The sequence below is a fragment of the Xenopus tropicalis genome, chromosome 8, assembly GCF_000004195.4.
Source record: "Xenopus tropicalis strain Nigerian chromosome 8, UCB_Xtro_10.0, whole genome shotgun sequence".
Classification (NCBI taxonomy): domain Eukaryota; kingdom Metazoa; phylum Chordata; class Amphibia; order Anura; family Pipidae; genus Xenopus; species Xenopus tropicalis.
The window spans coordinates 25751451-25773697 of NC_030684.2; the positions used below are offsets into that span (position 1 = coordinate 25751451).

General features: G+C 42.6%; 1 protein-coding gene across 1 annotated transcript; it reads left to right on the top strand.

Moving 5' to 3' along the window:
• The first annotated feature begins 300 nt into the window (after positions 1 to 300).
• Positions 301 to 21839, top strand: slc27a4 (solute carrier family 27 member 4). Its single transcript, XM_004914188.4, has 13 exons — positions 301 to 463; positions 6591 to 6755; positions 8990 to 9384; positions 9567 to 9725; positions 10878 to 10947; positions 11028 to 11119; positions 12560 to 12669; positions 12771 to 12980; positions 13357 to 13483; positions 13680 to 13817; positions 14060 to 14224; positions 14632 to 14778; positions 17781 to 21839. The coding sequence occupies exons 2-13, from the start codon at positions 6595 to 6597 to the stop codon at positions 17936 to 17938; spliced, it is 1932 nt and encodes a 643-aa protein (XP_004914245.1). The 5' UTR covers positions 301 to 463; positions 6591 to 6594; the 3' UTR covers positions 17939 to 21839.
• Positions 21840 to 22247: the final 408 nt, after the last annotated feature.

Genomic DNA, 22247 nt, shown 5'->3' on the forward strand with positions numbered 1-22247 from the left:
CCTAATATATAAAATATATTAAAATATATTAAAAAAAAAAGTCTACCTTCCACTAAATATTAATTCTATTGCAAAACATGAGAGAAAAAAAAGAAAAATAACACGAAGGCTATTGTGTTTTCCTTATGTGACTGAAAATAGTTAGCTCTGATTTAGCCAGTATAGCCAATTACATGAATAAGGGTAACAATGATAATATCCAGGTACTGGAAGCATTTTAGATATTCACTTCCGGTTTCTATGGGTCTCACATCCCGGCATGCCTCTGCGTGTAGCACATGTAGCGCAAGGAGGAGGAGCTTAGCAAAGTCACCTGACTGGGCGCTCCCGGAAGGGTCTTTACACGCCGGGTGGTGTCAGGGGCTGAAAAGCCGGATTCCGGAGCTGGGGAGGGAGAAGGAGGCAGGGGGCTGCGGGGAAGAGCTTCGATTTAAGTGTTGCACGGCCGCCCCTTGAGCTGAAGGTGAGTATGTTATGGGGTATCACTTTAGTGACTGGTGACATTGGAGTAAGGGGACACCAGGTTACAGGGATAGGTAACCCTCTGCATGCCAGCTGCTGCAGCGCTTCCAACCCCCTTCAAAATGGAGCATTCTGGGTGTTGTAGTTCTGTAGCAGCTGTATTGCGCTTGGCTGCCTATTGCATAGTACTGCTCAGTGCTCGGTTCGTTCTACCACTGTTTCTTTTCCCTGGGTCACCCAGTTGTTCGTGGACTAGAGCTCCCATCATGCTTTTACCCATGGTTATAGGTTGAAGGACGGTAGGAGTCGCAATCCAACAACATTGGGGATTCAAGGTTAAAAGCCTACCTGACATATCTGCCATTATGGTGTCATGGGGGATATATATATATATGTAACACAGTCCACACGACAGCACCACACTCCAAAATCAGCTGCCCCTGTGCACGGAATATCATATAAGTATCAAAATAAAACAGCCAGCACCAAGGGTCTTTGTATTGTACAACCTGTTGTACATGCAATTATAATACACAAGAGAATTTTTGAAATGGTGCTGGCTGTTTTATTTATATATAATATATGTGTGTGTGTGTGTATTACAAGTTTCCTAATAATAGAACCTTTAAATATCCAAAACTGGTTCAGTATGTGTAATAGAAAGTATACGTAGATTTTGGTACGCATCTGGTTATTAAAGGAACAGTAACGCCAAAAATGAAAGTGTATTAAAGTATTTAAACTATTATGTACTGTTACCCTGCACAGGTAAAGTTGTGTATTTGCTAAAGTAATGGTACTATAGTTTATATAAATAAGTTGCTGTGTAGCCATGGGGGCAGCCATTCAACCTGGAAAAAAGGAGAAAAGGCACAGGTTACATAGCAGATAACAGATAAGCTCTGTAGAATATAATGGGGCTTTATCTGTTATCTGCGGTGTGCCTGTGCCTTTTCTCCTTTGAATGGCTGCCCCCGGGGCTACACAGCAGCTTTGTTTATATAAACTATAGTAGTCTTTCTGAGGCAAACACACGAGGTGTACCAGCACAGGGCAACAGTACATAATATCGTAATTATTTTTCTTTCAATTTTTGTTACTGTTCCTTTAAAAGCTGTTTGGTTTCAGACACCTAGGTAGTCACTGGCCTAGAGCAGTGGTTCTCATACCTTAGCTCTGGAGCATCAAGGGTCAGTTAGGGCAAGAATGCAAGTCAGGTCTGGACTGGGAATCAAAATAGGCCAGGTATTTCAAGTACACAGAGACCCACACAGCCCCCTATTAGCCCACTTAATAGTGACGGTCTGTGGCATCTTACAGCAGCCCCTCTGGCATTTGCCAGATCCCACAGATTTCCAGTCTGGGCTTGCTGCAAATGTCTATATACAGTATCATGTTTCTGAATATGTTTAACTGTATTAAAGCTAAGGGGTCGGCATTAAACTAATGCTTCTGGCTCATACTCCCACCTCCTTTTAGATTGTAAGCTCTCTTTGTATCCATCCTGCTATTGTTGAGCTGCAGAATAGTTCAGCGCTTTATAGGGAAAGGAAATGTTAAAGGAACAGTAACACCAAAAAATGAAAGTGTATAAAAGTAACTAAAATATAATGTGCCGCTGCCCTGCACTGGTAAAAGTTGTGTGTTTACTTCAGAAAGTCTGCTATAATTTATATAAATAAGCTGCTATGTAGCCATGGAGGCAGCCATTCAAAGGAGAAAAGGCACAGGCACATAGCAGATAACAGATAAAACACTATTGTATTCCACAGAGCTTATCTGTTATCTGCTATGTAACCTGTGCCTTTTTTCCAGCTTGAATGGCTGCCCCCGGGGCTACACAGCAGCTTATTATATAAATTATAGTAGTGTTACTGTAGCAAACACACCAGTTTTACCAGTGCAGGGCAACAGTGGATTATATTTTAATTACTTTAAAGCTCTTTCATTTTTTAGTGTTACTGTTCCTTTAAATTACTGGGGGGTGCCAAAAGTTACATACCCCGGGCCAGTGCTTCTGTTTGCAGAAAACTGCCCTGACTGGGGTATTTCTGCAGATGTTCTTCAGAACGATCTTTCTTTCTCTTCTTTTTGCCAGGGAGCGGGCATGCGCAAGTGCACTAGAGTTAAAAAGCCGGCTTTTTTGTTTCTAAGTTTGGCTTTCACTCTCATGCACATGCGCCTGCCTGGACCAGAACAAAAAGAAGATGGAAGAATCCAAAGAGGAAGGCACTGAGATTCTTTTACAGAAATATCCTGGGCCGGTGCAGAAGTGAACAGGCACCCCCCAGAATCACTGGGGATGGCCTAACGTTTTGGCAACTCCCCCCCCAGGGATTTAAACTTTAGTTCTCTTTTATAAGTAGGAACGAATAATAAAAATGATAGTCCCATGCACTCTTATAAATGCTTTTGTGTGCCACAATCTTGTGTAGCCCTAACAACAATACGATTTAAGGTCTAAGTGGATCTAGATGCTGGTATTGTCCTATCTGCTTAAATAGGATTGACCTCTTAATAAGCAGGCCTTACATTTTCTATACATAGCCGGCACTGAGAATTTAGAGCAAAGGTAAAGCCTTTCCAAAATTTGCCTCATAGTAGTACTTTTCTTCCCAATGATGATTCACTTGGCCTTTTTTGACCCTTTCATTCATGCACGGTATCACCTCTCCCCTACATACCAGTGCATGATGGATTAACGTCGGGCGGTTGTATCCCATTTGTGTGAGTCACTCAACAACGTCTGTACATTTCACAACACAGTCACACAGCCGCGAAGCCACGCTGACCCCTTACCCAGTTTTACTCAGCATAATTGGAACAGTATATTTGTATCATCTAATAGTCGTGTGTGATGATAATGCGTATTCCTTCACTCCCACTCTTGCTCACTTGTTATGTAGAATTGTTCAGCAAACAATTGTCTTATTGTGCAAGTTACTGTCACAAACAAATTGTCTCCCTGCATAATTCACAGAGGTGAATGGGGATAATATTCTATTTATAAGGAAGAATTCATTTACATGGTTGCTGTGAATATATGTTATAAAATGAATGTGCTTTTATGCCCAAAGCATCCTTTTTCTGTATATTTCCAATTATACAGTTAAATTGGATTTATAGTAGGAGGGTATAGATTATTGTGTGCCAAGAACATTCCTTCTTTGTATACTTGTATTTATACAAATGGGAGGGTGGTGCCATATTGTTTCCCTTAGACAGTACAGTATGAGGTTACAGCTTATTGTGTGCCCAGAACATTCCTTCTCTGTATATTTGTATTTATACATATGGGAGGGAGGTGCCATATTGTTTCCCTTAGACAGTACAGTATGCGGGTACCGCTTTTTGTGTGCCCAGAACATTCCTTCTCTGTATCTTTGTATTTATACATATGGGAGGGAGGTGTCATATTGTTTCCCTTACACCAGGGATCCCCAAACTTTTATACTCGTGAGCCACATTCAATTGTAAAAAAAGCTGGGGTGCAACGTGAGCATTAAAAAAAAAAAAAAGTTAATGGGATGCCAAATATGGGCTGTGATTGGTTATTTGGTAACCACTATGTGGACTGGCAGCCTACAGGAGGCTCTGTATGGCAATACACATTTTATGCAACTATAATCTGCCTCCAAGTCAGGAATTCATAAATAAGCACCTGCTTTGAGGCCACTGGGAGCAACATCCAAAGGGTTGGTGTGCAACATGTTAGGGATCCCTGCCTTAGACAGTACAGTATGAGGCTATAGCTTATTGTGTGCCCAGAACATTTTTTTCTCTGTATATCATATTGCTTGCTTAGGCCTATGGTACACTTCACAAGCATTTTAACCACTGCTGCTTCCCTTGCTAATATTATTTAATCAGAAGCATCACATTTTTGAGAGGAGGGCCACCTGTCACGGCTTTATGCTTTTAACACAGCATTTCTGATTAAATAACATTAGCAGCAGTACCAGAGAGGGAATTGCAACTGTTATTCCCCCCACCCCCAGACAGTAGTGGAAGTCAAAATACCCCCTGTGTACCTCACAAGTGCTGAGTTCCCCATAGGCCCAGTTAGGCATTGTTGCTTGCCTTAGAATAACCAGTGCTATTCAGAGATGTATATGTTGCTTTTTTATTCCTTGGTTCTGACACTTAAAACTATGTAGCAGAAGCTCTTTTTCCTCGAGCTCTGTAAATCAGCTGGCTTCTGCTCCATTGTCAAAACCAGCAGTGCAGAGAATATAAACAGCCAAACAGGTTGCTTTCATTAGCAATTACATTTACAATTTATGAATGTATATGGGAAGATTGTGTTTCCATTCATTATGCAGTAAAAAAGGGTTTTGGGCGGAGTTCCCCTGTAATATAGTAGAGCTGGAGGGCGGGGGTGCATCTTAGCACAGAAACAGCCGTAAGGGTCAATTCAAATCTACATTTACATCCCCTTTTGTTTTAAAATTGTTTGATTCACTGCCTATGCATCTACATCATTATGTGTGTTTCTTGGCCAATCTTATTGTGCTAAGGGTGGGCAGGGATAATAAGCTGAACAATAGTAACTCACGGCGAAATGTGTTGTAACCGCAGAAGTCTCCAAACAACACAGTTTACTGTGCCAGAGCTGTATCCAATCACTCTACCAACAATTCTGCCTTGCAGAGCACATGCCTAACAAACATTGGCGCATACATATTTTAAAGGTTAGATAATGATTTTGGAATGAAGCGTAAGTGCATAACAGTTTTTTTTTAAAACTATATTCATTTTTCAGATACCGCAATACCAATATCGCAGTATCAGGGTACTCACCCTGTGCGGCCCGGTCTTGCGCGGCCCGTTGTCTGCGGGACGTTGCACACGCGCGTCCAGGTGCGCGTGCGTCAAAACGCACGTACATGTCAAAGCGTGCATGTCCGCGACGCGCTGACGGCGCCGGTGGGGGTATTTAAAGCTATCAAACGCCTCCTCCTGTGCTATGTTGTCTGCGGCCTTGCCTGGGAAACTAAGCCTGCCTGATTTACCTTACGACTTTCTGTTGCCAATCCTTCACTTGCCTGACTCTGATTTTCAATACTGCAGTAATTATTCTCTAATTTATTAGGAAATGGGGTTAACACCTAATCATGCATGTAAAAAAAAAAATACCGTCAAATACCGTGACACCAATATAATTTTGAAAAATACCGTGATATAAATTTTTGGTCATACCGCCCAGCTCTAATACAAATAAATATAGGAATGCTCTGGTCACACAATAAGCTGTACCCTTATACTGTACTGGCTAAGGGAAAAAATATAGCATCACCCACTCATATGTATAAATACATATATAGAGGTAAGGAATCTTCTGGCCACACAATAAGCTGTACCCTCATACTCTACTGCCTACGGGAATCAATATGGCACCTCCCTTCCATATGTATAAATACAAATATACAGAGAAGGAATGTTCTGGGCACACAATAAGCTATGCTCTCATACTGTAATGCCTTAAAAAAACAAGAAGTGCAAAAGTGTGATTGGCTGGTAAAAAAAAAAGTGGGGGGGACCTCTAATTAGGGGGTTGGTTTGGGTTCATTGTGGGTTATGCTTGGGAATAATGGGCCAAAAACAGACATGGCTGTGCATTTGTGGGCCCTTTTTTTTTTTTTTTTTTTAAATTGAGTCACCATTTTACTTGTTGCCATGGCCTTTCTCCCAGTGGGTCCAAGTGACCAATGCCTAATAACTGGGGTGAGGGCGCATCTAATTTAGTATAATTTAGTAGTATGAGGCCCTGTGATTCCTGATGATATCGACTGTGTGATACAATGAGAGTGTACATGATGGGCACAGTTGTGTAAAATATATTGATTTTGTTTCTCCAACCTGCTAGAGGAAAAAGTTATCTGCTGTATTGTATGTTCTGTACTAGGAAGATACAAACAGCTCTGGGACATGCTGCTCCAACTTTCTAGGATTCCTGTCACTTTCTGTGGCATGGGGCCATGCAGCTGGCATTTAGCCCGGCTAGCCCTGGCTTTGTCCTGGGAGTGTGTTCCACACGTGTGGGGTTGGGGACGTTTGTGGGAGGAGTGAGGGTGATGTACAAGGGCTAAAGTCCCCAGCTCTGCTCAAAGGCTTGTTTGGCTCTGCAGGAGGATGCTACGCGTGGCCTCTTCTACCGCTCTTCTCCTGCTGCTCAGGAAGGCATTGGGGCTGCCATGGTTTCAGTCTATCGGCGCAGTGCTCGTCTTCTACCTCGGCTCCGGAGGATGGAAGTTCATGAGGGTTTTCTGCATGACCATAAGCAGAGATCTCTGGTAAGTGATGTCTCCAACCCAAATGCCCTTGGCTCCCAGTTTGATAAGAAAGGGCAAGTTGCTGGCCCAGTGCTCCCACTAACATAGACTTGGTGTAGATTAGACATGCTGTGGGATTTATTTAATATTAATTATGCCTGTACTCCTCCATAGCAGCCAAGTGAGTTGGTAGCAAGAGCATCTGTCTTTAGGACAGGGCTGAATAACGGGGTAGGAGGTATAACGTGGATTGGGGCAAGATGGCATCCGTAGGGCAGGCACCATTGCAGAAAAATGAAGACAGTAGAGGCACACTATCACTTTATATCAGATGCCCAGGTACAGAGTAAAATTCAAAAAAGGCCCAGATATTTCAAGGACACAGAGGCCCAAACAGCCCCCCCCAGAGGCTAAATAAATAGTGACTGTCTATTGTATCTACAGTTTGCCAGTCTGGGAGTTGCCCAATCTTTGGCCCTTTAGCTGGGCCTTGCTACCATTATTTTAGCCACTGATGTTTGTGGATTCCTTTCTTTCTGTGTTTTTAAGCAACTAGTACTACAGCTTCTAACCAGGCCTTCTGGCAATGCCTTTTAAACCATTTGCAGGTCTTGAAAAACCTGAATGGCCATTGATGTCATCAAACTGTAAACTTCAACCCTTTCTGTACTGTTAGGGGTGTATTTATTAACATTGGAGGCAAACATTGCCAGTGATGCCCATAGCAACCAATCGGATTTTCGTTTTCTAACTTGGAGGTGACTGTTCTATTCTAATTGCTGATTGGTTGCTATGGGCAACATTAAGGTGATGTTTGTCTCCAGTGTTAATAAATATGCCCTTTATTGTACTGGGGATTTGCTCAGCAGGCACTAAAAAAAACTCACAATTTTTATTTCCAGTGCTAATTATGAATGATTTAAGCTTTATTAGTTTTGGAATTTTTTTAAGATGCACTGTGGGTAACAAAATATAAAAAATATAAAAAGTAGAAGATGGGTTTATTTATTTTTTCATATATTTATATACTGGTCTTCTCCTTGTCATCTTCCCTTGGCTACTTGCATATGTAGTTTATCTCCACCATGGAGAAACACCTGAAAACCCCTGTGCCCCTGCTGTCATTGACATAAATGGAGTCTATCTGGCACTGTCATTGATGGCCATTTTCGTCCGGCAAACTCACTGTCAACAGTTTTGTCAGTATCGGGAGCCATGGGGAGGTATAAGAAGGGCCAGATTCTCAATTAGGTGCCCTAGGCACTAGCCTTGGGCCTGCCTAGTGTCAGGGGCCTGGTCCCCAAACTGTAAATAATTAGTAGTGAAATTCTGACACAATTGGATCATGGATCCTATTGCATCAGAGCTCTGGCTCACAGGCGATTCTAAGGTAGACGGAAGCAGACAGTTTGTTACTTTTTAAACCATAATTTTAGTTTAAAACCATAGCATTATTCATTTGTGCAGCAGCTAAAATATGCCAGTAGGAAAAGTTGAATTTGTCAGTTTACAAAAATATTGAATTAAAAACATAGCTTGACTTTGCCTTGGACAACTCACATTGACTTCTACATAACTTGCAAGCTTTTAGATGCTAAAGTTTTACATTCGAATTTAGAATATTGGAAGTTTTAGCACAAAATATAATGTAAACAATCAAATTGGAATGTTGATATATCACCCCCTATGTGTGCCATTAGCCTGGTCACTATGGCAATTCCTAGTAACCAGATTTAAAATCTAACCTTAGAGCTGAATTGCAGAAATATAGATAATTACAAAAAAATGGATTGAAAGTAAAAATTCTATTCTGTACCATACTTAATGTTGCATGGCATAGGGTTGCTGTGCCACCAAAAAGAAGCATTAATGAAATAGAATTTTCAGATGGAAATGTGGTCTGTCACATTTGCACGTTTGCCACATTTGTTGGCTAATAAGTGTGCCAGTGATATTCTTGGTACTGAGAGCCTTGCTGTACCCTTTGGTGCTTAGTACCTGTCATAAAGACATTTGTTTGCTTAACCCGTGCACCCTTGGACTCTGTTTCGTGATATATATCTGCAAGATAAAAGCTGGACTTTGTTACTGAGACCCAATACACAGAGAGCAGATGCACATTTTATTGGGGGGGGGGGGAGGGATGTGTTATTCCCAAGGTGTTGTATTCAAGGAGCTGAGACCTGGTTTCAGAAAATGGCTCAGTAGGAATTAATTGCAATGACCACTGTATAAACAAAATCTCTTCTGAACAGGGGGGCCCTGACCCTGGTGAGGGTGAAGCTTCAAGTGAGAAAGCACCTACGCGAGAGAAACACAATCCCTGACATCTTTAAGGAGTGCGTGAAACGTCACCCCAACAAAACTGCTCTAATTTTTGAAGGAACTGGAGCCTCATGGACATTCATGGAGCTCGATGAGTTCTCCAATGCAGTGGCCAACTTCCTGCACGCCGAGGGCTTCCGCTCTGGCGATGTCATTGCCCTCTTCATGGAGAACTGTAATGAGTATGTTGGTCTCTGGCTAGGTATGGCCAAAATCGGGGTGGAGGCTGCCCTGATTAACTTCAACTTGCGGCTCGATGCCTTGGAACACTGCTTCACTGTCTCCAACTCCAAGGCAGTTATATTTGGGAAAGAGATGTCCCAAGGTGAGAAGGTGGAAATGGGATTTATGCTGTAGTCTATTGGAGAAGGAAGGGGGGATATGGTTCAGGGCAGGGCTAAGGTTGAGACCTTGCATGACTGCTTATCTGTCACATTGTTTGGGTTTCTGGCCTGGTGGGAAAATGTGTTTAAACTGTTAGCACTGAAATTCTGTTTGATGTTCTAGCCATGTGTGATGTCCACTCCTTGATGGGGAAATCAGTCCGCCTTTACTGCTTTGGAGAATGTGACCCCAAAACTGTTCCCGTCGGAGCTGAATTTCTTGATTCCCTTTTGCAAAGTGCTTCTCGCCACCCACCAAAGGGCCCGGGCCGCAGCTTTACAGGTACACAGTATCTAAACATTGTTCTGTTTTAGGTCTGTGTTGACTCATTCCTCTGCCTCTTATAACCAAGCATTAGCTGTAAAGGTGGTCATACAGTGCCCAACTTAGAGCTGACCAAACATGTTATTATGCTATTGGTGAGGTCGCCAAACGAATGTATCTATGCCCACTTTGGACACCCTTGTGCTAGACTGTATTGGGCTGATAAGATCATTTGGACCATGGGCCAATGATTGGATCATAGTGCATGCCTGCAGAAACCTCTTGGCTAGGACCAGACTTTTCAGACCTTCAAAGCTTTTCTTAGGGCCCCATGTGCAGGCCAATACGATCCCTGCATGGCGTAGAGGGGTAGTGTGCAGGTTTTATCAGCCAGTGAATGGCCAGCATTACAGTGACCCAATCATGACTCTACATGTTGATGGCCAAATAGCATGGATCTAAAAAGAGGAGTAGCTATTGCTCCTGCTGCTTCCAGGCTTGTAAGGCCCATTATGACAGTATATATCTCCTATTCGTTTACATGCATTTTCCATTCATCAAAGGGGGTGTGTCCTGTTGGAATTGGAGAGAACATATTGGGCAAAATGCAGCAATTTGCTCTGGGCCATCTGCCTCACTGTCATTGCTTTTGCCACACTGTAAGGACTGAACGCCAGTGACATGAGTTTAATTACAGACGCGCTCCCAACCCTAATAAATAATTTAAGGAAATTGTCCAAATATCAGCGGTTTATTGTTGCCGTATTTCTGTATCTGATTGGGACTTCATTGGTCTTGCACATCATTTGCTACCATGGCAACCACAGCCATTATCATGAGTGAATGATAACAGACATTTTAATTTCCCTAGAGAGGGGGACTTTTTTTTTCCTGTTTTTAATGGTAACTCTGGGAAATTAGGTTTTATTCCTTGGAATCAGGAAGGATAGCTTTATAGATAACAGAATTGCTGTTTTCCTTTACAAATGAGAAAACTTAATATGTATAGATTCTGATATTTAATTTAACCGATCCCTCACCCCACATAGTGCCTCTTTGGTAGATCTCCCATACTCCCATAGTGTTTATAAATTATATAGAATCCACCATGTGGTTTGCCTTGGCTGAGGCCATGTATAGCAAAATTTATGTCATATTTTTCTTTTTCAGATAAATTATTTTATATCTACACATCTGGAACAACTGGCCTTCCTAAAGCTGCAATTGTAGTGCATAGCAGGTGAGTGTGATTTACTACCAAACACAAACAGTTCTGTCTTAATATCCCACCCCATGTTCTGACATGGTGTCTTCCTCCAGGTATTTCCGCATGGCTGCCTTGGTGCATTATGGGTTTGGCATGCGTTCTGATGACGTAGTATATGACTGCCTTCCGCTTTACCATTCTGCAGGTAAAAACTCAAAAGTATTATCTTAATTGCCCCCCTTGCGTTTCTGAGCACTAGTAGTGGGTGCTAGCTAGCCTTGGTATTTGCCATTTATCTATATGTGGAATAAACTGGTGTAAGTAGGGGTTTGATCATCACAAGAGACACTGGGTGTGCCATTTCCCAGAATGCCAAATAATTTGTCATTTCTTTCTTAACTCTCCTGCTTGTGTGCTCTGGTGCCTCTTAAAGTGGTAGTTCACCTTTAAATTTAATATGATGTAGAAAGTGATATTCTGAGACAACTTGCAGTTGGTCTGTTTTTATTTATGGTTTTTCACATATATAGTTTTTTTTTATTCAGCATATTTTCCATTATCTGGTTTCTAGGGTGTCATTTATCCTAGTAACCAGGCAGTGGTTTGAAAGATACTGGAATAGGAGAGGGCCTAAATCGACAAATAATAACACAAATGCACAAAAACACTAACAATAAAGTTGTAGCCTCACAGAACAGTAGTTTTTTTTTTTTGGCTGCTTTGGTCAGACCCCCATTTGAAAGCTCGGAACAGGCAGAACTTTTAGATTGTAAGCTCTTTTGGGCAGGGCTCTCTTTACCTCTTGTATCAGTTATTGATTGCTTTATATGTTACTCTGTATGTCCAATGTATGAAACCCACTTATTGTACAGCGCTGTGGAATATGTTGGCGCTTAATAAATATTATTATTATTAATAATAATAATAAAGAGGTATATAATTTAAAAACTAGAAAAAAAGACCAAAGGAAAAGATGCTAAGAATTAGCTATTCTATAACATACCAAAAGTTAACCTGAAGGTAAACCATCTCTTTAAAGTACAAAGAAAGTAATCTGTAAATTATCGGGTCCCTTCCTGATCCACATTACCCACTATGGTTCCATTCCCCCCTGGGAAAAATATTTACACCAGCACACCCTTACCTCCTCCAGAGAATTACTACTTGGTGCACAGCCTAGAGAGTCGGCACTTTCCACACAGTCCGGTCAAAATATTTCAGCCAGCACAGCAAGTAAAGTGCAAGCAGGGCTTAGCCCTTGCGTGTTTATTCAAAATGCATTCCCCCCTGGCCAGTATTAACTGGGTAGTGTATTGTAACGGGTTGGTGGCCACCATGTCTGACAGAATGACTTCCTATCCGTAGCTGTCTGGTGGCAATAGCTGCTAAGATGTGAGTATGAGCATTGGATCTGGATCAGGTTATCTGGTTCTGATCCAGTAGTGCATACTTGTGGTTGCTGATCCCCACCAGAGAGCTAGCAACAGGAAGTCAAGCTTCCATAATCAAGCCCATATCACTAATACCTGGTAAATAAGGGCAGAGTTTAGCAGCATGGTTGATGGTCTCCAGACCTGTCTCTTTTCTTTGATGACAGTTTATCTTCAGCCCAAATCTGATCTGGTTTTGTGACTTCTCCCTGCAGGGAACATTGTGGGCATTGGTCAGTGTCTCCTACATGGTTTGACGGTCGTCATTAAAAAGAAGTTTTCTGCCTCCCGTTTCTGGGATGACTGTGCCAAATACAACTGCACAGTAAGTACATTATAGTAATTATTGGGAGGATCTCCGACTGCTGCCATGAGTGCCATTCTCATTGGTAACCATCTCTCTCCTCCTGCTTGACACCCATACAGATAGTACAGTATATTGGGGAAATTTGCCGCTACCTCCTGAACCAGCCAGTGCGGGAAGCAGAGTCTCAGCACCGTGTGAGGATGGCTCTGGGGAACGGGCTGCGCCCTGCAATCTGGACTGAATTCACCTCGCGCTTCCGAATCCCACAGGTGGCAGAGTTCTACGGAGCGACAGAATGCAACTGCAGCTTGGGCAACTTTGACAATCATGTAAGTGTGCCTATGTGTTTGCCCAAAATAAGCTCTGAGGTGGGGGACCCTACCCTGCTATAATGCACCCTAGCATTAAAAGAAGTACAGGCCGGGGCTCTGTGATTAGTGATTTTTAAAGGGCCATAATGACCCAAGTATCTCTTTGCCAATGTTTTACTGAGGGTGCTGGAAATATGATTAGCACCTCCTCAAAACTGCCACCCTATAACGTCAACCTGCCTCAGGGCAGATTCATCTCCCATGGGTATTCATGTTTAAAGGGATGAAGAGCGTTGTGATTTTCTTTGCTCCCTGCAGAGGGAGCCAATAGGAAGCAAGTACAAAAGGTTGCACTTAACTTGTGTAATGCTTCTGCATCATGTGTTTATTCCAGGTGGGAGCCTGTGGGTTTAACAGTCGGATCCTGCCTTTTGTGTATCCCATAAGACTAATGAAAGTGAATGAAGACACAATGGAGCTGATCCGTGATGCTCAAGGTCTTTGTATCCCCTGCAGACCAGGTGAGAGCACAGTGCACCCTTATTCACACATTGGATTTATCCAAGGCTCCAAAACCACTAGGGAACACACTAAAGAAAAGGAATGAATCCCTAAAGTGTTAGGTGGGGGGGGGTTATCAGTGACAGCTATTGGCCGGGATATGTTGCATGACATGAATCATAGGTCTTCATAATATTTTACACTCTTCCTCTCCAGGTGAACCAGGCCAGTTGGTTGGTCGTATCATTCAGTCAGACCCACTGCGCAGATTTGACGGTTATGTAAATGAGACTGCAACCAGCAAGAAGATTGCAAAAGATGTTTTCAAGAACGGGGATATGGCATATCTCACAGGTCAGCAGGCAATGTACTATATAGGCCAGTAGGGATATCGTACTTTTGAGGTAGACACCAGTTTTATGATGGCAGTCTGTGTTGCACCTACATCAAATAATGCATAATAGGGAACATTGTGCTCTATGAAGCAGGACACACAGGTGTAGTTACTGTAGGATCACAGGTGTCATTGGCTAAGAATTATTTCACATTCAGTCATTTGCTCTTTAGTAACTTTTCCCTCCCCCACCCTCTTGCAGGAGATGTATTGGTAATGGATGAACTGGGTTACATGTATTTTCGCGATCGCACCGGGGACACGTTCCGATGGAAAGGAGAGAACGTGTCAACCACTGAAGTGGAGGGGACACTAAGCCGGCTGTTGGGGCAAGCAGATGTGGTGGTTTATGGTGTGGAAATTCCAGGTAAGGTTATTGGCTAAATATAAAGCAACTTACCAATATTCATTCATTATTTTTGTGACTGTGTACCATTACCTTACATTACATCCCTTGCATGTTCTGTAATGTAAAGAAGAAAATCACAGAGAGTGTCACAGAGAATCACAAAGTGTCCAAAGCTCTTTTTTGGACTGGCTGGCTTATGTTACATTGTTTCAACGGTCTAAACCAGAAGTGCAGAAAGGGAAAGACTTATACTGATGGCAAGTTAGGTTGAAATTAGGGGGTGAATGCCTTGGTTACATCTACTGGACCATATTATACAGGGGATCAGTCAGGTTGTTATATGGTAGTGCAACTACTAGCGGTTCCTAGTCAGCCAAAAGACCCTATATTAATATTTGCACCAATGGGCAATTTGCTCTTCCCAGGAACGGAAGGAAGGGCTGGAATGGCCGCCGTCGCTGACCCCAACAGCACATGTGACCTCGAGAAGTTTGCAAAGGACCTTAAAAAATCCTTGCCCGCTTATGCACATCCCGTCTTCCTGCGAATACTGCCGGAGGTGAATAAGACAGGTAATACATTTAGTATTTTGTAGAGCTGCAGGTCATAATTGCCTTTGAGGGTACACCCCTTCCTCCTTCTGATGGGATTATAAACACAAGAGGAGCCCTGTGGTACTAATGAGGAGATTTTGAGACAATGATTAAAACTGTATTCACGCAAAATATAGGGAGTATAAAAAATTAAGATAAATTTGCCCTTTAACGTACAGTTGCTGTGGTCAATGACCCTAACAACAAGATTGCATTATAAATACCAGACTGATAGACTGCTTTGGAAATAGCCCCATTGAGCCATTTGTTCATATTGGTATCTGTGGCATAGGTCCTGGAATCCAGCCAAGAGTTCTCTAATCGTAGTCCTGGTGTTTTATCTGCTGTGCCTTATGATACAGATCGCTTGTGCTCTGATAGGTTAATCGTTAACCCAAAGCCAAACCTAGAGCTCTGCTGCTGCCAGGCTTTGGCACATGACAAATGGTTTGAGCGACCACAGAAACCAGCAAGATGGAAGAGGCACATTTTTTTTCTTTTCTGACTGAGGAGCCCACAACTCCATTGACATGTTTGTTTTTGTGACCTTTAGCAAGTCTCTAGACTTCCCTATGCCATAGTTTTATTATATATCTCAGTACAGGTTATAAGCACACTTAGGGGGCTGTTCCTGCTAAATCATGTTAAGTACAGGGGAATACCTATGCTGCCATAGTTTTATGCTATGTTTCTGAACCAGGCTATGAGCAAACTCAGGGCTCTGGCACACGGGGAGATTAGTCGCCCGCGACAAATCTCCCTTGTCACGGGCGACTAATCTCCCCGAACTTCCATCCCACCGGCGAAATTGTAAGTCGCCGGTGGGATGGCACATGCTGCGCAGGCGATTTCGGCAAATCGCAGAAAATGCTTTGCCGGTGGGATGGTAGTTTGGGGAGATTAGTCGCCCGTGTGCCAGAGCCCTTAGGGGGCTGTTTCTGCTGAATTGTGCTTAGTACAGGGGAATCCCTACGCTGCCATAGTTTTATGGTATCTCTCTGTACAGGCTATGAGCAAACTTAGGGGGCTGTTCCTGCTGAATTGTACAGGTCCTTCTCAAAAAATTAGCATATTGTGATAAAGTTCATTATTTTCTGTAATGTACTGATAAACATTAGACTTTCATATATTTTAGATTCATTACACACAACTGAAGTAGGTCAATCCCTTTATTGTTTTAATATTGATGATTGTGGCATACAGCTCATGAAAACCCAAAATTCCTATCTCAAAAAATTAGCATATTTCATCCGACCAATAAAAGAAAAGTGTTTTTAATACAAAAAAAGTCGACCTTCAAATAATTATGTTCAGTTATGCACTCAATACTTGGTCGGGAATCCTTTTGCAGAAATGACTGCTTCAATGCGGCGTGGCATGGAGGCAATCAGCCTGTGGCACTGCTGAGGGGTTATGGAGGCCCAGGATGCTTCAATAGCGGCCTTAAGCTCATCCAGAGTGTTGGGTCTTATGTCTCTCAACTTTCTCTTCACAATATCCCACAGATTCTCTATGGGGTTCAGGTCAGGAGAGTTGGCAGGCCAATTGAGCACAGTAATACCATGGTCAGTAAACCATTTACCAGTGGTTTTAGCACTGTGAGCAGGTGCCAGGTCATGCTGAAAAATGAAATCTTCATCTCCATAAAGCTTTTCAGCAGATGGAAGCGTGAAGTGCTCCAAAATCTCCTGATCGCTAGCTGCTTTGAACCTGCCCTTGACACAGTGGACCAACACCAGCAGCTGACATGGCACCCCGGACCATCACTGACTGTGGGTACTTGACACTGGACTGCAGGCATTTTGGCATTTCCCTCTCCCCAGTCTTCCTCCAGACTCTGGCACCTTGATTTCCGAATGACATGCAAAATTTGCTTTCATCCGAACAAAATACTTTGGACCACTGAGCAACAGTCCAGTGCTGCTTCTCTGTAGCCCAGGTCAGGCGCTTCTGCCGCTGTTCCTTGTTCAAAAGTGGCTTGACCTGGGGAATGCGGCACCTGTAGCCCATTTCCTGCACACGCCATTTCAGTCCACTGCTTCCGCAGGTCCCCCAAGGTCTGGAATCGGTCCTTCTCCACAATCTTCCTCAGGGCCCTCAGGGTCACCTCTTCTCGTTGCGCAGCGTTTTCTGCCACACTTTTTCCTTCCCACAGACTTCCCACTGAGGTGCCTTGATACAGCACTCTGGGAACAGCCTATTCGTTCAGAAATTTCTTTCTGTGTCTTACCCTCTTGCTTGAGGGTGTCAATCATGGCCTTCTGGACAGCAGTCAGGTCGGCAGTCTTACCCATGATTGCGGTTTTGAGTAATGAACCAGGCTGGGAGTTTTTAAAAGCCTCAGGAATCTTTTGCAGGTGTTTAGAGTTAATTAGTTGATTCAGATGATTAGGTTAATAGCTCGTTTAGAGAACCTTTTCATGATATGCTAATTTTTTGAGATAGGAATTTTGGGTTTTCATGAGCTGTATGCCACAATCATCAATATTAAAACAATAAAAGGCTTGAACTACTTCAGTTGTGTGTAATGAATCTAAAATATATGAAAGTCTAATGTTTTATCAGTACATTACAGAAAATAATGAACTTTATCACAATATGCTAATTTTTTGAGAAGGACCTGTACTTACTACAGGGGAATACCTTTGCCGCCATAGTTTTATGGTATCATTGTACAGGCTATGAGCAAAGGAAGCTGTTCCTTAGTACAGAGGGATACTTATCCTGGCATAGCTGACTCTGCTGGGGAGTGTTCTATTTATGGGTCTATCAGTATTATTATGCACCTTGGATTCCCATGCCAAACCCTCTTGACTCCTATTTACAAATACTTCAGGTTCAGGCAGGTTAATCAAGATCTTAGATTGCAAGCTCCACAGAGGCAGGGACTGGTGGGAATTATGAATAATCTCTAAAATCTGCTGAATATGTCTGCGCTATATATTCTATTATTTAACCATGTCTCTTCTTCAATCTCCCAGGAACCTACAAATTTCAGAAGACAGAGATGAGGAAGGAAAGCTTCAATCCACATTTGGTTAAGGATGCACTGTATGTGCTGGATTCCCAGCAAGGACGCTACACCCCCCTGACCCACGACGTGTACAGTAGGATTCAAACGGGCAAGTTCAAGCTTTGAGCCCCATCTTGAATGGTTGGCGGTTCTGGTCGCGGTTTCACGTGACACGGTTGGAACACTATCATCACGTTTGGCTGGTCGGGAGGCACAGGGCTGTCCTGGCATGCGATCCACCAGTAGGGGATTTTTTTTTTTTTTTTTTGCAAACCAAAGTATTACATCGGACAGTATGTCAGAGAAACGGGATTCACGTGCATTAATAGTTAAAAGGGACATTTGTGTGTTTTTTTAAAAAAAAATTTTTTTTCTTTTCTAATTTATTTTTTTTAGCCGACCATGTGAGAAAGCAATGGCAATAAGCTGCACAGAGTGCCCTAGCAATTCCTCTCGTGTCTCGTACACTCCATCTGTTTGTCTGTCCATGCCTTTGCCTGCCTGGGATATGAACGCCACGACAGAAGGCGATTTCATGCATGACCTGGGTTGGCTAATGGCATCCTGTAGTCTGAGGATAATCTGGAGCATGTTAAAATGTTTCCATGCGTCTGGGGGAAACAAACAAAATGTACTGTTTGGTTCTGTAGCCCTGTGGGCAGTGAAGGGAAGCCATGATTCAGTACCCTAAACTATCAAGACTTGTCTCTAGTGTTACACAGGCCAGCCTATAACCTGCAGGAACCCGGGTTTGGGCTGGCACAACAGTCCTTTAGCATGTGGCTGGTGGGCCCACAGCCCCACCCCACCTGCAATATCGGCACATTCTGTATCTCTTCCTTCTGTCAACCATTTTTAATTTATATACTTGTGCCACCCAACTGCTTCCAATGACATCAGATCGGGACAAGGGTAAATAAGTAATGGCTGCACACCTTGGTTGGATTAGCATATCGCTAATTGTCGCCTACCCTGAGAAAAGCCTGTTCATCTTAAAGGAGAAGTAAACATATCACTGAGGCAGTGTCACTGTGTTAGACACTCCCCACTGACCATAATCGTTTACCTACTATCCCAGGTGGCAGCTAGTCTTTTTTGAAAAGTGCACCAAAATGCCAACCCTTGGTGCACCCTGAGGAAAATGATAGGGTGAGGCCTGGACTGGGATTCAAAATGGACCCTGACATTTCCAGTACACAGAGGCCTCAACAGTCCCCTACAATCCCACTAAATAGTGACTGTCTATGGCATCTTACAGCAGCCCCTCTGGCATTTACCAGAACCCACAGATTGCCAGTCCGAGCCTGATTAAGGTCACGGGCCTGTGCACTTCTTAGAAAAGAGGAATACCAACCCAGGTTAGCAGGTAAATGTTTAGCATCAATGAGGAGGAAGGGAGTCCCAAACAAATTACAAATTACTCCCCTAGCAACATTTCCTTCTCCTTTAAATTGAAAAAAAAAAATCTACTTATTGCACAAAAAACATATGAACTTTCAAACTTACATTTATTTATTTAATTTTTACCCCAAAACAGTTATGGATATGGATTTATCCAAAAATTGATCTGGACCCTAATTTGTTGGTTATATAAAATATCTGTATATTGGGGGGGGGGCATATATCCGTATGGTGCATATAGGCACCCCCTGCACTTTAAAATGAAGTAAAATACTGTTTTAATTGCTGAATGCCCCCAATGCTACGGAGACTGTTAGGTGGGACCCAGCCTGTTCTGGGTCTAACCCTTTTTCCCAGTGCTGGTGTTGGGAGTGTTGAATCAAGTACCTTTGGCCTGTGTAGTGTAATATACTGTGACTAACAGTGTGCAAGTTAAAGGGAAGGCAGATTATCAGGGTAGGAACAGTTACAACTGCAGTGGGATATATTAAAGGGGAGGTAAGGAAGAAATATTACAGTATAAAGTGGGCGTGCACCGAACCCACCCTGAAGGATTTGGCTGAATCCTGAACTAAATCCAAATTAATATATGCTAATGAGGATTGGAAGGGGTTAACGTGTGCAGTGAAAATTTTATTCCCTGACCAGTTAACCCTTTCCAAATGCTCATTAGTAAATGCTAATTAATGCTAATTTGGATTCGGACGAATCCTTCAAAAAAAGCCTGGATTTGGCCCAAACCGAATCCGGTATTCAGTGCATCCCTAGTATAAAGGGAATATAAGATATAGATAGGAGTGCTGGTACTGTATGTTTGTGTGGTGGGTGGGGGATATTTATATTTTCTTCTAGTTTTCGAATATTAGCAGTTTTTAAATTGCCCATATAATGTATTGGACCGTAGTGATATATGCCCCAGAAAGTACTATATACGTTGTGTGTTTATAGCTAATAGGTATTGAATCCTTTTACCCCAGGCACTATAAGCAGCATAGGCAGCCAGCACTAAGGATTCTCACTGGAAATGTTTACTTGTACAGGGGTCAGACCAATTATCCAGAATGCTCGGGACCTGGGGTTTTCTGAATAAGGGGTGTTTCCGTAATTTGGATCTCCATACACTCTATGGAGAGAAAATGATTTCAACATTAATTAAACACAATAGAATTGTTTTTCCACAGGTAAGGATTTATTATACCTTAAATAGGTAAAACTTTTATTACTGAGAAAAAGGAAAATATTGTTGAAAAAATCAATTTTTTTGATTGAAATGGAGTTTATGGGGCATGGCCTTCCTGTGATTTGTAGCTTTCAGGATAGCGGGTTTCCGGGTAATGGATCCCACACCTGTATCTGCAAGGGCAGAAAGCTACCATCCCTTGCCTGCACAGGAGCTGGACAGGACTTAATAGACTACTGCACCATGTCTTTCTCCTTCCTTAAATCTACCATGATCATGAAGTTCATTGACCAGAATACCAAGCTCATAGGTGGCTGAAATCTCCCCAGTCCAAGTGCTGCTTTTACTGTATCGCTTTTAGATCCAATCATTTTTTATCTTTTTTTTTTTTTAATACATATTATGTCTTCTCCAGAAGGAGGCAGTGTTGAGCTGACACCTGCGGCAGCTGTAAACTTCATTACTAGGCACAGATGGCAAATAACTGGAGCCTTCAGCTGTGCCTTCAGTGCCACAAACCTCATTGGGCAGGTGTGTTATTAACCCTTTGTGGGACTTTTTAAACAAGGGACTGTGGGTGATACAATGGAAGTACCGTGGAAACATGGCCTTGCTGCTAAATAGCTGTAGTAGAAAGGGCCACAAGGCTGCAAATGAAAACTGCTTCCTTTTGAAATCTTGTTTTCCTAACAAGGGTGGGACACATTGCTTATACAGCTGTAAATGTTACAAGCATGCACCCGTGTTTCCATTCTGCACATGATATTCCTACCTTCTAAAGATTTAACTTCCATTTATTGGCCTGGCAGAGCACTATGAGGTGTATTTTTTTAATTAAAAATTTAAATTGCATTCCAATACCATCCATTCCAGTCTTGTTGTAAAGCTTTAGACTTTATAGGACTATGTCGCCCATTGATAAATACAGCTTGAGCATTTACATGAGTGGGAGCAGCCATTTAGATTGGCTACGACAACGTGTTCCCCAGAGACGGCTACATAATTACAAATGTACTGTACTGTAGCATCTTCCAGCCATAACTATACTACATACAGAGATAGGTTCAGCCCATGTACTCTTTTTTTAAGGAAACATGGCAGCTCCCAGTCATGAAAAGATACAAATATTCAGAGCATAGTAAATGGGGTAAATAAATGGAAGACAAACAAAATACATAAATATTTTTTCCTGTGAACGTGGGTAGATGTGTGTTGGCTACTGATTCATGGGAAGGGGGCTGGAGGTAACCTTATTGAATGTATAAATGCCCAACTGGAATGGTACAAATCATTTTGCCTACATCTTGTGTGCTGTTTGGGGGTGTTCTATCCAACAGGTTAGCCTTTGTTCTGTGGCTATGGAATGCTGTACGCTGGTGCGCAGCCGACACAGTACACGCAAGGACCTACTGTATGCAATAAAGATTCACTGTCACTTTTGTTTGAGCCTTATGCTTATTTTTTTTCCTCTACAGTATTCTCTATGGTAAAACTAAATCCCCTCCCTGCACAGGGACGACTCTGAGATAGGGGCCTAACTGATCCAAGACCAATGCTGGCCAAACATTGGTCTTTTCTTATCCAAGTCGCTGCTTATTGGCTAAATATGAGGCCTGACCAACTGATATCTGGCCGAAAATCAACCATATTACTATAAAGCATTGCTTGCAAATGCACTCAGGCAATAACCACATTTGCTCATTGATGGAAATATGGCCCAATCAAGTTCCAGCGTGGCTCAGTCTTCACTAAGCCGTGCACTTGTTGAGCAAAATAATCTGTGGCTGCATGCATTGCCTACAGTTGCCACAAGGAGCTGCTCTTGATTAGCATTGTCATCTGGTTTCCATGCAG

Bases quoted from the DNA above. Each gene is read 5' to 3' on its own strand.
- slc27a4 (XM_004914188.4), top strand. From the start codon at position 6,595: ATGCTACGCGTGGCCTCTTCTACCGCTCTTCTCCTGCTGCTCAGGAAG. The intron at 11,120-12,559 runs GTAAAAACTCAA...TTCTCCCTGCAG, and splicing joins TCCGCTTTACCATTCTGCAG to GGAACATTGTGGGCATTGGT. The intron at 14,779-17,780 runs GTAATACATTTA...TCAATCTCCCAG, and splicing joins GCCGGAGGTGAATAAGACAG to GAACCTACAAATTTCAGAAG.